The 16,303-nt window shown below is 31.4% G+C and overlaps 1 protein-coding gene across 2 annotated transcripts in view; it reads left to right on the top strand.

The window, feature by feature from the left end:
- Window positions 1–4,151, top strand: part of LOC134721635 (guanine nucleotide-binding protein G(s) subunit alpha-like) — a 53,469-nt gene extending 49,318 nt beyond the window's left edge. For both annotated transcript variants that reach the window (XM_063584760.1, XM_063584758.1), the window contains one exon: window positions 256–4,151. In XM_063584760.1, the coding sequence (XP_063440830.1) occupies window positions 256–426 (171 nt within the window). In that variant the 3' untranslated portion in view covers window positions 427–4,151. The remainder of the gene's footprint in view (window positions 1–255) is intronic.
- The last annotated feature ends 12,152 nt before the right edge of the window (window positions 4,152–16,303 follow it).

Genomic DNA, 16,303 nt, shown 5'->3' with positions numbered 1-16,303 from the left:
ACCTTGTACTGTCAATTTTCCCCATTAATAAAAATAACCTAAAAAAATCTGAATTTACATGATGGCATTCAGTTTAACGTGTTAGCTCGTTTGACTTTGCCATTTGATTACGGACTTTCCGTTTTGAATATTCTTCGGAGTTCGGTATTTTTGTTATATAAATTAATTCATGACACTGAGAAATTGAAATTTCTTTTCTTATTACAAGTGTTTTAAAATGATTAATAAATATGAAATTTGTTTGAATTATTTCAGAGAATAAGTATGCCACCGGATGAAGGTAAACATGGTGGCCATCACAACCCAGTCCATCATTGCTATCCACATTTTACATGTGCCGTGGATACAGAAAATATAAAACGGGTGTTTCGGGACTGTCGAGACATAATTCAACGGATTCATCTCCATCAATATCAGTTGTTATGACATTCATATGATGGTGACCAAACTGTTTATTCAATCGTTATTAGATGAACCATGATGACAGAAAGGTACACAAAACATGATGAACTGATAGAGTGCACCCTGTACATTGTTTCAATTTTGTGCTTCACAGGATTGACAAATATTTTTACAACCAAAACCATACATTTGTTTGACAAATTTTACAAAGATCAATCCGTTTTATAGTTGTTTAAATCTAAATCATGTTTGATTGTTGCCTTCTTAGCAGTCATGAATTGTTTATAAGTCTGTTTTTTGAAGTCGAAAAAATGGCTAGCCATATTAAAAAAAACATGACCAGTCCTTTAAAAAGATGAATGATGAGTGCCTTAACAGTGGCTAATTGGTTAAAACATGTAAGGTTTTGGTTGTAATGACAATATTGATGCATACTTTAAACGGCTTGTTATAATATAAACTATATAGAAGGATTTATATGACGTTCCTGTATAAAGATCTTATAATTTAAAATAAAATTCGAATTGAGGCAAAAGTCAAATTCACAAAATCATGAACATTTTTACTGTAGATATATTATTTTAGTCAGGATACATGCTTTATATAAACCATAAAGCAATGATTGTCATTCTTAGATTATACATAAAAAGTTTGTTAAATTTTCATACATATTAACGGATTTCTAAACTAATTCTTATATTAAGAAAATATACACAACATTCATAAACGATTTTCTCAATGATATTTATTAACTTTTAAGAAATTAAACATGCATTTGTTATAAATGAGCAGAATAATAGAATGCAGACCGATCCAGAGTGCTAATTTTTTTTCTCACAAAGTGATATATCTCCAGTAATCAAACACTGCATATTTTGCGTCTGTTTATTATATATACATGTATATGTAATGCATTTTGTATGGATGTAACCGCAAGTAATAGTGTTCCAATGGTGAGAAGTTGTATATGACATAAGGCCAACCCAAATGAAATGGGTTTTTTTTTAAATTCTGTTGTTATTCTTTTTAAAGTTAAGTTTAAAAGTTTTCCTCTGCCAAAGAAGCTCCTATATAAAGTTGAATGACATACTATTCTTGTTTAATCAACATTTGTTATGTCTGTTCATTAATTTTTTGTAGATTTAAAAAAGAGAAATTAAAGTATAGATACTCCTTGTATTCAAAAGAAAAAATTCAAAAGAACAACAAGTTTTATTTGAGTGGCTTGTAAGGGGTAGATAATGGGTCTTAGGAATATTTTTGCATTTTGAAATGAAATAAAGAGATGTATCAACATAAAAAAACATATTTTAGCCCATACATAAAACTTGTTTTGATTACAAACTTTTGATTCAATATATTTTCCAGGGAAAAGATGTGATTCTAAGAGGTGTAAACCATTTTTGTTTTAAAAAATTAGTGCGTTCTAAGTTAACTTCAAATAAAAAACTTGAAACCATTTACAACAAATAGTTTATAGCTTTCATTGATGTGTTATAAACAAACATATCATCTTTTTATTCTAATCAAGTGTTAAAACTTTCAACACAAAACTTAATACTATTTAAATAAAAATGCTTTGTGAAATGGAGCTGTCAGTTTTGAGTCTGTTACATCCCTTATCATGTTATATATATGCATTGCGACTCCTATCTTGTTTTTCATTAGGTGCTGTTATATATATCAAGCTTTGTATGTCGAGAGAAGTAACTTATTTGACAGTAGCCTGTCTTGTAATATATATATGGTTTTTTTTATTTGAGCAAAACAATTCTTAGTTATACACAGATGTGGATTAAAGAATCGAGGGTGGATCAATAGCCCTCAAGAGGTTGTTCAATTTTTAGCCTGTATTAATCATTTCAGTTGATTTGAAAAGAAAGACTAAAAACTAAATAAAAGAACTTAGAAGATATGGCAGTTTTCCTGAGAATTCTGTACTGTTGTATCAAAAAACTTAATATATGTGTTTTGCTCTTCAGAATTTTAAGATATAAGATGTGACACTTTTGTAGATTCATTTATTTTCGTAGTTACAAATTTTAGTGGATTGAGAAAAAAAAATCATGGAAACTTGAATTCATAGTTTTAACAATTTCTCCAAACAGATTTATGGAATATTGGTATTTTGTTGGACACTTGAATTCATGGTGCACGTAAGCCTAAGAAATCCACAACAATTAGTAATCCACGAATATCTATGATCCAAAGTATTATCATTCAGCAATTTTATTGTCCAGGTTATGCACATATTATGTATATTGTATAAATGTAACATTTAGAAATTTCTTATGTAGAATTTTTGTGGTGACGCAAAATTTTATTAGAAAAACTATTTATATGAAAAAAGAAATAACCGGTTTTTTTAATTTTTCTTCTTCTCAAGAAAACATGTAGAATAAGTAGTGAGAAATAAAAGAGAGTTATTGCTGTATTATTCATCGTGATAAAAGAGAGTTATCGCTGTATTATTCATCGTGATAAAAGTTATATATATATATATATATAATGTATGTTGACCTCTATATATTTTTTTGTCATTTCTACTGATGGTGAGCTGTCTTATTGATATTTTCCACAAATTTCCTTCATTCATATATTTCTAAGGTCTACTCTATGGCTATTTTTCTCAGAAGCCCCTTTATTAACAAAAAATAGAAGAAATGACCTCCAGAAACAGCGTGTGAGAAAGCATCAAAACTGAGACCACTATACATATCTATAAATAAAAGCATTAGTAGTATACTGCTGTTTAACAGCTCAAACAACAGAGTCTCATATCAAAATGCTCCTAAAATAAAAAAAATCACAATTAGTGACCGTAAACTCCGTTCGGACAGTCGAACAGCTGCTGTGTGAAATTTAACGTTTATTAACAAACAGGACACATATAAAATCGTGTATTTTTGCAAGATATTCAATGAATTCAGCGAGTGTTTCATCCAAAACAACTAACTAAGCAGAATAAACAAGATTGGTCCACAGACCAAACATCACTTTCAAACAAAAACCCACCATAACATTTTTGAATAAAAATAAAATTGGTTTGAACTAGCAATTTTAATCCAAAACAAATATAATAAAGCAAAAGAGATTGACATGCAATAGTTCACCGGCTCATAAGTAATCCCTTTTTGTATTCTACAAATATCTGCGAGTGTGAATTTAAGGACATGCTAAAGCAAGTATTTTAAATGTCAAAAGCTATTTTTGCTTTAAACCGTTGGCTTGTTATCATTCTTATTTAACTGAAACACTTTCCAAAATAAACATTATTATCATATTTCACATCCCTATGCTTTTACAAGTGTCTTTTAGTATAATGAATGAATGTCAAACTATTTTGAAGTATTTCAAATATCAAACAATTATTGTGATCAAAGCGGTAACAGTTTTCACCTGTAATCTATTAGCACAAAATACGTATAAGAGATAGTGGCGTCAGAAATTATCTAGATGAGGGTTTTTTTACGTATAATTCTTGGTATATTAGTTTTAAAATGTTAAAAGATGTTTACAGTAATTAATCAATGTGGAAGGAACGGATGATGACTAAATTTGGTGTCCGATTTTAATAGTAAACGTGTTGTTTTCATTTTTTTTTTACAGCACTGGGTCGATACCTCTGCTGGTGGACTATCAGTCCCCGAGGGTACCTCAGCTCAGTAATCAGTATTTCGGTACTGGCATGATTTATAACAAACCTATGTCCGTTCATAAATTTTAATTTTTTTAAATTTTCAAAGAAACTAAGGACTTTAGTTTAAACATATTTATTTATAGTGGATTGGGAAACAAGTTTTACAACTTATATTAATCCCTTTCCACTTTGCGGGTGCGAGTGCTGCCTTGTAGCGGCATTAGCCTACTCTTTTTCGAAATCTACAAGGGTGTCTTTAACGTGCAAGAGATATGGCTCTCTCTTAACACGGGCCAGCCATTTATCGTCCCCGTCCGACGGACTATCATCGTTTCCTCAAGACCATACTCGCAAATGGTGTCAAGGGAGAGCCGAAAATTGAGTTCCTGAAATTTTCATCCCAAACGGGAATCGAACCAGGAACCTTTGTGTTAGTAGTCCGATGCACTAACCACTACACCACGGCTCTCTAAGGTTTCAACTCCCTCATGCAAAGTTGACCTTAGAAGGAGTTGGTTTTTTTAAAGTTATTTTTGTCATATAGCTTTTCAACTGTACCGGTACTTATACATCATTGGGTTACAAATATTTGGTCTTGCGCGTACCTGATGAAGGTAAATCCAGAAATAAGCTTCGAACGCATACAATGATCCAACGTGTTGTTCTGAACTGTTTCTTCGCTTGGATATACCCCAAATGAGATACCAACCAAATAAAAGACATATGGCGGTTAACATATGTGAACTTGCTTTTAATAAAAAAAAAAATAGTTATTATACCAACACAAATCTAAAAGTATTTAAAGACTTAAGATATAAAACAAAACATATTCAAAATCAAAAGGGAGTTTTCAATCCAAGTAATAGTATAAAGTTTTGAGTTAATAAATCTAATCATCTGAAAAATTGTATAAAACATAAAAGACAAAGTCCTGTTACTCTGGAACGACAATAACACTTCAAAGTGGAACCTACTTTTATCACTCAACGCAACAGTGTTAGGACTACATTGATCTATGTCAACTGGAGTTGGTGCGTGATACGTAAATAAATTGTTATAGATTTGATAGTTATAGTTTCATAACCTTTGAGCTGCAAACCTAATCAAATTCTAAATCGAAAGTGAATTTTCCCTTGGAAATTCTAATGCTGTCTTAAAATTTCATATAATTTTGGTAAAGCTAAATTAAGTTATCGTAATACATGTCGATATATGTATATTTTTTTTTTTTATAAAAAGACAAACGGACAAACTATAGTATAACATATACCATCCTGTCGATGGATGGGTGCATCAATCTGTTTCTATTTCTTTTATTTTACTCATCCGCTGATTTAATGTGATTCACTAAAAATGAAATTAATAAATTTCGAAAATCCTTTTTTCAAACAATGATCTGATTCTTTGTCCAGATTTGTCTGTACTTTAGGTCTTTTTTGGCGCTATCAGATGTTTCTACTAGGTTTTGGATTTTCAATTACTTTGGCATCGGACATTAATGAAGAGATATTAATTTTAAAATGCTTTTCTGGTGCAGTAAAATTGGCTCTATTAATGTTATGTTACAGTTGTAAAATGTGAACTCGGTTGTGTACAAATCCAGAAGCTCACTTCCGGTAGATACAGACTAGTTTTATATTGATTGATATGGACATAAGAAAGACACGGTCATAATAGATATATGCACGATAAAAGGTGGTCTCAACAGTACAAATAAATGGAAAACCAAAACAAGCTCTGCCCTTTTGTATTTTCCCCATGTACATATAGTAAATACTGGTATGTGTCATGAATAAACAAGTTTTCCTTCCATATTTAATTAAAACTCATGAAAGGTTATAATTTTCCGAAACAAAAAATGCATTTAACTTAATATAATTAGGTCCTGCCAAGCTGTAACTGTTTTGTCTTGGAATAAACTTGGCTGTGTTAGTTGTATCTGGCCATTTTTGCCAAAAGTTATGAGCAGCCTTGATTAAAATCTAATAATTTGAATAAGCGATGAACATTATTGTTACACTTCAATCTTCAATCACAATGGTATTTTAACATTTTGTGTAACTATGTGAAAAGGCTAGGTTGTAACGTTAGAAACATTTCAGTATAGCAAATGCATAATGTGTTAAGATTTTTTATGTTTTGTTGTACATGTATGAATTATAAAAATTATATTGACGATTCTGGGATAGAATGTTATTTTGTACAAACCATTGTACAAACACTTGATGATATTGAATACATCTATATTATTTGTAAATTATTCATGTATAACTTTTACGAATAAAATATAATTTTCTGCATTTTTTGTGTCGGCAAGAGTGCCCGTAATTTGCTGATATGCCTTCATCTTTGTTTAGACACCAGTCCGTCTGTCTGACATATTATTGCACATCATTATGTAATAAGATATACAAAAAAGTCCAGAATACCAAATTGTAATATGACCTGTTCCAGGAGATTGAGATAAAGCGTCCAATAATATTGTATTCATATGTAAAAACATTATTTGCAAGGCCTTACAATAGAGCTTGGACTAAAAACATCAACTATTATTCTTACATATTCTTTGACATCTTTTACCTAGGATGCAATTTTACAAAATCACAAATCTGTCCTTTTTTCTTTTTTTATCAACATAAAAGAAAAACAAAGAAAATTTATCGTCATTATACTGGATACAAAACTTCACAAAACACCATACAAAGAGCGATACATAGCTGGGTCATCAAATGTTCGTCTAAACATCTTTCTAAAATACTGACTACTTTTCTTTTTTCAGTTAAAGATGGGCTTCAAAAATATTGTGATGAGATATATTCCACCAGTGGTGTTAACCGGATGGGGATTCTCAAAAGTTCGAAAGATCTACTGCTTAATTATCACAATCTTTGAAATTTGCAGCAACATAAAGATTTTTTTATTTTTCTACCTTTTTACACCACTATTCCCCATGCAGGGTTGAAAGATCGACTTCACATCCCATTAAACAGATTTTTTTTTTTATAATAATGGGAATCGTAGGTTCAAATTTCTTGTTTTGGGTACCAAAATTTCATATTTTGTGAAGAACCACACTGAATCTACCAGAAAATATACTGAAGATGAAATAATCAAAATACTGAAGTTTTTGATCGAAAATATATTTGTTGAGTTTGGAGGATTGATTTCAACAGACAGTCGGTATTCAAATGGGTACTTATTGTGCACCCCTACTGGCCGATTTGGTTTTGTACTCGTATGAAGCAGAATTCATTCAATACTGTCTATAAGACAAAAAGAAAAAAGCACCTTAAGAAATGTTTTAATTTTACTTTCAGATATATTGATGATGTCCTTTTATTGAACAAACCATACCTTTGTTTATATAGATAAGACCGTTGGTTTTCCCGTTTGAATGGTTTTACACTAGTAATTTTGGGGCCCTTTATAGCTTGTTGTTCGGTGTGAGCCAAGGCTCCGTGTTGAAGGCCGTACTTTAACCTATAATGGTTTAATTTTTAAATTGTTATTTGGATGGAGAGTTGTCTCATTGGCACTCACACCACATCTTCCTATATCTATATTCAGCCAAGACTTATTATCTTTTATATCCCAGTAAACTTGAAATTAAGGATACTACTGATAATAGAAGTGCTGCTTCATACATTGATCTTTTGTCCTATATTGACACAGATGGACGACTTTACACGACAATCTATGATAAACGGAACGATTTAAACTTCCCAATTATCAATTTCCCATTTCTTACCAGTAACATTCTCTCTTCCCATTCGCATGGTGTTTGCATATCTCAGTTGATACGTAATCCTCGTGCATGTTCACACTATACGGACTTTATATACAAGAATGTGCTCCTAACGCAGAAACTTCTCCAACAAAGTTGAAGAATTGATGTTTTTGCCCAAACTAACTAAGGACATTTTTACCACGTTTTAGATTGTGGTTTGTCATTACGTCGACTGATCTTTTTTTAAACATACCGAACGTGACCTTTTCCCGATTGGGACTGTTTTGCTGATTGTGAATTCGCATTGCTATAAGACGTGTTGCGGTATTTTCTATCCAAAATTCATGTATTTGGTTTTGATGTTATATTTGTTATTTTCATCGGATTTTGTCAAATGTCTTATCGTTTGTTGTTGTAAATCTTATTATTTTCTGTTCTATCAATCACCCAATTCATTGATAAGATTTCAGTTAGGGCCAACTAAATTTATACGATAAATTTGGTTTACAAAGATATAGGAAGATGTGGTGTACAGTTTGAATAAGAAGAAATACTGACATAGCTAGATGATACTATTAGTTACACGGTGTTAGTGACCTTATATGATATAATATAATTATATTCCTAGAAATGTATAGGAGGTAAGGTAAATTAATTATCTAACCACTATTTTATATCAATGAGTTTTGTAATTTTCATTTTTATGAATACATGTTATATCAATTTTATAAAATTAATCTTGAAATCTATCCTATTTTTTGTTAGAAAAAATAGAAATTTAAATGTGACGTCACTTTTGTGCGTTGACCTCTAAGGCTAACATATAATATGTTCTTCGGATGATTTTTTTTCCTGTGGTGATTAAGTTATTTTTCGTATTCATTTTTATTCTGTAGTTAGTCACCACTTCGGTGTAAACATGTATATCTATTATATAGTCATTTTTATAAATTAACTGCTTGCAAAAGTATGAATTATTCTAAATAATAAGGATTTCGAAGCTTTTCTATATGTAGGTGACACTGCTGATTCTTATGTAGACGAAACCGGCGTCTGTCGTCATAAATTATAAGCCTTGTACCTTTTGATAGCTATTATTTGTGTGTTTCTCAGTTCTGTATGTTAGCCAATTTATTTGTTTTGTAGTCATGTCATGTAATGTTGTCATTTTAATGTTATATTTAAGATTGCTATAAAAGCGGGAGGATTGGCTAGCCACAAAACCAGGTTGAACCCACAATTTTTTTCTTAAAAAGTTCTGTACAAAGTCAGAAAAATGGCCATTGTAATATTTCTGTGTGTGCATTTAAGGTTTGTATTTTTCTGTGTCGTTGTTCTCCTCTTATATTTGATGTGTTTCCCTCAGTTTTAGTTTTTAACCCGGTTTTGCTTTTTCCTCAATCGATTTCTGAATTTCCAACAGCGGTATACTACTGTTGCCTTTATTTAGCCCTTTTTGCACTTTTGCAGACAATTCAGAAATTTAACAATTATATATTTTTTTTTTAATTTCTGCTTAAAATCAATAAATAAAAATAATGACGATACAAAAACTTGGTAATCAAAGTTTCGATTCAACATTCATAATTTTTGTTACAATTAATTTTTGGCAAAATGACAGGTGAATGGTAAAGTCTCCGAAGAGCCTCTTGTTCTTCTCTCTGTCCATTAGAAACAAGAATTGTCTACGCAAAAAGTGTTTTCCATAGTACCGGAAAAAGACCCCATACGTTCACATGCATAACCTATAAGATTACATAAAAATAATTGGTTTAAGTGCGGGCATTTTATTTAAGATTGGCATAATGCTTATAAAAATGAAGAACAATCCTACATTGATCTAAATATCACTCTGAGAAGTCCGAGGTGCGTTTTTATGTGGCCTGTTGCAAGACTAAATATTGCTCCCTATCCAGTTCATCATAACTTTTTCAAATTCAAAATCTCAGATGGAACAGATGTATGACCTCAAGAATTTTGGACAAATGGCAAATGCTACATAAATATTTCAGACTAGAGTATACTATTGAGATATGTATATAGTCTACTTTGCAGTACTTCAACACTTTTTGTCATTTGAGAAATTTAAAGTAGAGTGTGGAAGATAGTCAGCAGGAAGACTACGTTACAAAAACAAATTATTCCTCGAGACGACTAAAAAAGAACGCGTGTTTAACACAGACACAGCAAATGCCGATCTTATAAAGATCTTTTGTTTTGTTCAGCCAAAATAAGAACATATGACCTCCCATATACGCTATGAGCATCATAACGCTTGGTGTTTCGGGCTTTGGTTCTGGACTGACTAATACACTTTGTTCGAGTGTGTAGCAGTGGATTACAATTGCCGGTTTTAAAAGATATTTTATTTTAATGTTAATAGATACATTTTTTTTTAAAGTTGTACAAACAGGTTATATAAGAAAAGAGAGATTAAAGGTAGGTTTGTCAATTTTCTTTTTTTTTATTATTTTGTTGCAAGAAACATTGGAATAATCAAAATATGCGAAAGGTGTTTTGGGAGAGATTTCTAAGCAGACGAGACAATTATTTTAAGATGGTTTCTGTTGCCGACACACGAAAGGCTTGTAGATTGTAAAAAAAAGAACAAGACCACAATCTTGATAAGTCTTTTTGATGGAAAATATTAACATAATAAAGGCGAAATTCACACAATCCCTAACTATTTCTGACAAAAATGATTGCTGGGATACCGTAACAGAAAGGTAAACAAATTCAGTTATCTTTCTTTATTTCATTCTATTCATTCTGAGATTAAAAAAAAGATGAAAATCTCAAAAAGATCAGTAATAAGAATAGGGTTCCAAAAAATATAAAAACTTTGATTATCACATACATTACCTACTTGTAATTGTAATATACATTAAAAAATATCACACGAGTTTAGTAGAAGGTGAATTCTTGGTGAAATTCCCGTTTATACCCGTTGACTATTATTAACATTTACGCACCTATATTTACAACAATCCATTTCAAAGAGGGTATTACGGTCACTGGTATCTGGTCAACTGCCTTGGACTGGGTTCCTATTCCATATGATACTGCGGTGAAATAGAAGCTCCATTATACTGTTAGTTCCAAGAAGAAATATTTAAAACATTATTATTACTAGAACACTGGTATTAAAGAGATAATAGTAACTGCAATTACGATTACCCCAATATGGCGACGGCAGATATAGGTAAAATCTTTAAAGTCATTTTACTCAAATGTAGCATGTTTTTGTCACTAGTTACTCAGCTGCAAGGTTTTTCTATACCATTACATCATATTTGAATCGTAACGGTGAACTGGAATTGTCTAAGCGCTTTGAAAATTGCCGTTGAAAAATTCGGGATGATAATCGTAACTCTGAAAAAAAGATAATCGTAATTACGGTATTAAAAATGAGAAGATAATCGTAACTGGATAGTGTTTTATTGATATTGACACTAAAAAAGTATATCTGATAGCACATGATGAAATTATGGTGATGAATTAATCACGTTTCAACATCTTATGGCATATCTTTTTGTGCATATATTATTAATGGTTGTAATAAAAACAGCTACATACTATTATATCATAAAATTGGAAGGGTGAACATTCTTTACGAAATTTGGATATGGGAAAAACACAAACTATGTTAAAATACAGAAAACTGCCAAGAACTAGGAATGTCATAAAATATGGGAATGAGCGATATGGCAATTTTATAGGAAGTTATGATATATAGCAATACTTGTCAGGGGAAACGCATGTGTCACCCTACATCAGATTTGTGATTTATAAAATTGAGAATGGAAATGGGGAATGTATCACAGAGACAATAACCCGACCATAGAAAAAAACAACAACAGAAGGCCACCAATAGGTCTTCAATGTCGCGAGAAATACCCGCACCCGGAGGCGTCCTTCGGCTGGCTCTATGACTGTTAAATAACATTGATTTATCCTGAATAAAAACATAGTACATATAGTAATTATTGTTTTAAATCATTTAATGCAGGTGGCTATGTGTGCTATTTCTTCCCCCGAGAAGCGACTGCTGGTTCAATTCTAATCCATACCCGTTATGCCATAATGAAGTAGGGAAGACGTTTAGTATTCGCCAGAGACAGTTTGACGTGAAATTAAGAACAACAGTTTTGCACTTTTGGGCTATGGGATATTGCTAATCCCCCTCCATTTTCTCCCAAATAAAACCCCACCTTAAACGCGCACATAACATTGAAACTTTGAAAACAATTAGAATCTACTCACACAATACCTGACCCGACAGCTGCTTCATTGTCAATATATTGAACAGGTACATAGATATAGGAAGATGCGGTGTGAATACCAATGAGACAACTCTCCATCCAAATAACATTTTTTTTTTTTATCCATTATAGGTTAATGTACGGCCTTTAACATGTATACATTAAAAGGTAATGCATATTGTTGTCTGTTAAAAGGGCATTTTCAATAAAAGTGTGAATTTCAGACCTAAAAAAAAATAAAAATCAACTTGTCGAAATTTTTTTTCTAGATTTATTTTGAATACCTCTATTGTAGACCTGTTTGTAAATAAAAAGTGCAATCTTAAATACTCTTTTAAATGATATCATTTTCATAATGTATGTACTGTTTTGCAGGGGACATTTGTCCACTACGAAACCGCTTTTAAACGCACATCTTATTGATATTAATGTCTCCTATAGACATTTTAGTTTGATAAATTTGGTTTACAAAGATATAGGAAGATGTGGTGTACAGTTTGAATAAGAAGAAATACTGACATAGCTAGATGATACTATTAGTTACACGGTGTTAGTGACCTAATATGATATATACAGGGTCAGTAAATACCATATGGGGGGAGAGCGAAGCTCGAACCCCATATGGAATTTACTTACCCTGTATATATCATATTTGGTCACTAGTACACTATGTAACGAATTTATCGTACCAAATATTTTTATTTGTTGAATTTAGACTAAAGTTGTCTTATTTGCTATCATGACACATCTTCTTATTTCTGTATTAAAGTGTTCAAGTGTTCAATTTTAAGAACATTCTTCAATTGGTCTGCACTAAACAACTGATGTAAACGATAAATATTTATTATCAACAACCTTGATATCAACAATATTAAACAGAACTTTAATAGTTTTAAATAATCAAACAGTACCCAAGTCGTAAATCCACAACTAACCGTGTATTAAAATAAGCCGCGCCTCCCTACTAACCTAATATTGAATATATACAGTCTCCACGAGGTCGCTTTTAACCAATTATATTCCTAGAAATGTATAGGAGGTAAGGTAAAATTAATTATCTAACCACTATTTTATATCAAAGAGTTTTGTAATTTTCATTTTTATGAATACATGTTATATCAATTTTATAAAATTAATCTTGAAATCTATCCTATTTTTTGTTAGAAAAAATAGAAATTTAAATGTGACGTCACTTTTGTGCGTTGACCTCTAAGGCTAACATATCATATGTTCTTCGGATGATTTTTTTTCCTGTGGTGATTAAGTTATTTTTCGTATTCATTTTTATTCTGTAGTTAGTCACCACTTCGGTGTAAACATGTATATCTATTATATAGTCATTTTTATAAATTTACTGCTTGCAAAAGTATGAATTATTCTAAATAATAAGGATTTCGAAGCTTTTCTATATGTAGGTGACACTGCTGATTCTTATGTAGACGAAACCGGCGTCTGTCGTCATAAATTATAAGCCTTGTACCTTTTGATAGCTATTATTTGTGTGTTTCTCAGTTCTGTATGTTAGCCAATTTATTTGTTTTGTAGTCATGTCATGTAATGTTGTCATTTTAATGTTATATTTAAGATTGCTATAAAAGCGGGAGGATTGGCTAGCCACAAAACCAGGTTGAACCCACAATTTTTTTCTTAAAAAGTTCTGTACAAAGTCAGAAAAATGGCCATTGTAATATTTCCGTGTGTGCATTTAAGGTTTGTATTTTTCTGTGTCGTTGTTCTCCTCTTATATTTGATGTGTTTCCCTCAGTTTTAGTTTTTAACCCGGTTTTGCTTTTTCCTCAATCGATTTCTGAATTTCCAACAGCGGTATACTACTGTTGCCTTTATTTAGCCCTTTTTGCACTTTTGCAGACAATTCAGAAATTTAACAATTATATATTTTTTTTTTAATTTCTGCTTAAAATCAATAAATAAAAATAATGACGATACAAAAACTTGGTAATCAAAGTTTCGATTCAACATTCATAATTTTTGTTACAATTAATTTTTGGCAAAATGACAGGTGAATGGTAAAGTCTCCGAAGAGCCTCTTGTTCTTCTCTCTGTCCATTAGAAACAAGAATTGTCTACGCAAAAAGTGTTTTCCATAGTACCGGAAAAAGACCCCATACGTTCACATGCATAACCTATAAGATTACATAAAAATAATTGGTTTAAGTGCGGGCATTTTATTTAAGATTGGCATAATGCTTATAAAAATGAAGAACAATCCTACATTGATCTAAATATCACTCTGAGAAGTCCGAGGTGCGTTTTTATGTGGCCTGTTGCAAGACTAAATATTGCTCCCTATCCAGTTCATCATAACTTTTTCAAATTCAAAATCTCAGATGGAACAGATGTATGACCTCAAGAATTTTGGACAAATGGCAAATGCTACATAAATATTTCAGACTAGAGTATACTATTGAGATATGTATATAGTCTTCTTTGCAGTACTTCAACACTTTTTGTCATTTGAGAAATTTAAAGTAGAGTGTGGAAGATAGTCAGCAGGAAGACTAAGTTACTCAAACAAATTATTCCTCGAAACGACTAAAAAGAACGCGTGTTTAACACAGACACAGCAAATGCCGATCTTATAAAGATCTTTTGTTTTGTTCAGCCAAAATTAGAACATATGACCTCCCATATACGCTATGAGCATCATAACGCTTGGTGTTTCGGGCTTTGGTTCTGGACTGACTAATACACTTTGTTCGAGTGTGTAGCAGTGGATTACAATTGCCGGTTTTAAAAGATATTTTATTTTAATGTTAATAGATACAGTTTTTTTTAAAGTCGTACAAACAGGTTATATAAGAAAAGAGAGATTAAAGGTAGGTTTGTCAATTTTCTTTTTTTTTATTATTTTGTTGCAAGAAACATTGGAATAATCAAAATATGCGAAAGGTGTTTTGGGAGAGATTTCTAAGCAGACGAGACAATTATTTTAAGATGGTTTCTGTTGCCGACACACGAAAGGCTTGTAGATTGTAAAAAAAAGAACAAGACCACAATCTTGATAAGTCTTTTTGATGGAAAATATTAACATAATAAAGGCGAAATTCACACAATCCCTAACTATTTCTGACAAAAATGATTGCTGGGATACCGTAACAGAAAGGTAAACAAATTCAGTTATCTTTCTTTATTTCATTCTTTTCATTCTGAGATTAAAAAAAAGATGAAAATCTCAAAAAGATCAGTAATAAGAATAGGGTTCCAAAAAATATAAAAACTTTGATTATCACATACATTACCTACTTGTAATTGTAATATACATTAAAAAATATCACACGAGTTTAGTAGAAGGTGAATTCTTGGTGAAATTCCCGTTTATACCCGTTGACTATTATTAACATTTACGCACCTATATTTACAACAATCCATTTCAAAGAGGGTATTACGGTCACTGGTATCTGGTCAACTGCCTTGGACTGGGTTCCTATTCCATATGATACTGCGGTGAAATAGAAGCTCCATTATACTGTTAGTTCCAAGAAGAAATATTTAAAACATTATTATTACTAGAACACTGGTATTAAAGAGATAATAGTAACTGCAATTACGATTACCCCAATATGGCGACGGCAGATATAGGTAAAATCTTTAAAGTCATTTTACTCAAATGTAGCATGTTTTTGTCACTAGTTACTCAGCTGCAAGGTTTTTCTATACCATTACATCATATTTGAATCGTAACGGTGCACTGGAATTGTCTAAGCGCTTTGAAAATTGCCGTTGAAAAATTCGGGATGATAATCGTAACTCTGAAAAAAAGATAATCGTAATTACGGTATTAAAAATGAGAAGATAATCGTAACTGGATAGTGTTTTATTGATATTGACACTAAAAAAGTATATCTGATAGCACATGATGAAATTATGGTGATGAATTAATCACGTTTCAACATCTTATGGCATATCTTTTTGTGCATATATTATTAATGGTTGTAATAAAAACAGCTACATACTATTATATCATAAAATTGGAAGGGTGAACATTCTTTACGAAATTTGGATATGGGAAAAACACAAACTATGTTAAAATACAGAAAACTGCCAAGAACTAGGAATGTCATAAAATATGGGAATGAGCGATATGGCAATTTTATAGGAAGTTATGATATATAGCAATACTTGTCAGGGGAAACGCATGTGTCACCCTACATCAGATTTGTGATTTATAAAATTGAGAATGGAAATGGGGAATGTATCACAGAGACAATAACCCGACCATAGAAAAAACAACAACAGAAGGCCACCAATAGG

The sequence above is a fragment of the Mytilus trossulus genome, chromosome 6 (assembly GCF_036588685.1).
Source record: "Mytilus trossulus isolate FHL-02 chromosome 6, PNRI_Mtr1.1.1.hap1, whole genome shotgun sequence".
Classification (NCBI taxonomy): domain Eukaryota; kingdom Metazoa; phylum Mollusca; class Bivalvia; order Mytilida; family Mytilidae; genus Mytilus; species Mytilus trossulus.
Note: the sequence above shows the minus strand (reverse complement) of the source record. Positions and strands in the feature narration are given on the sequence as shown.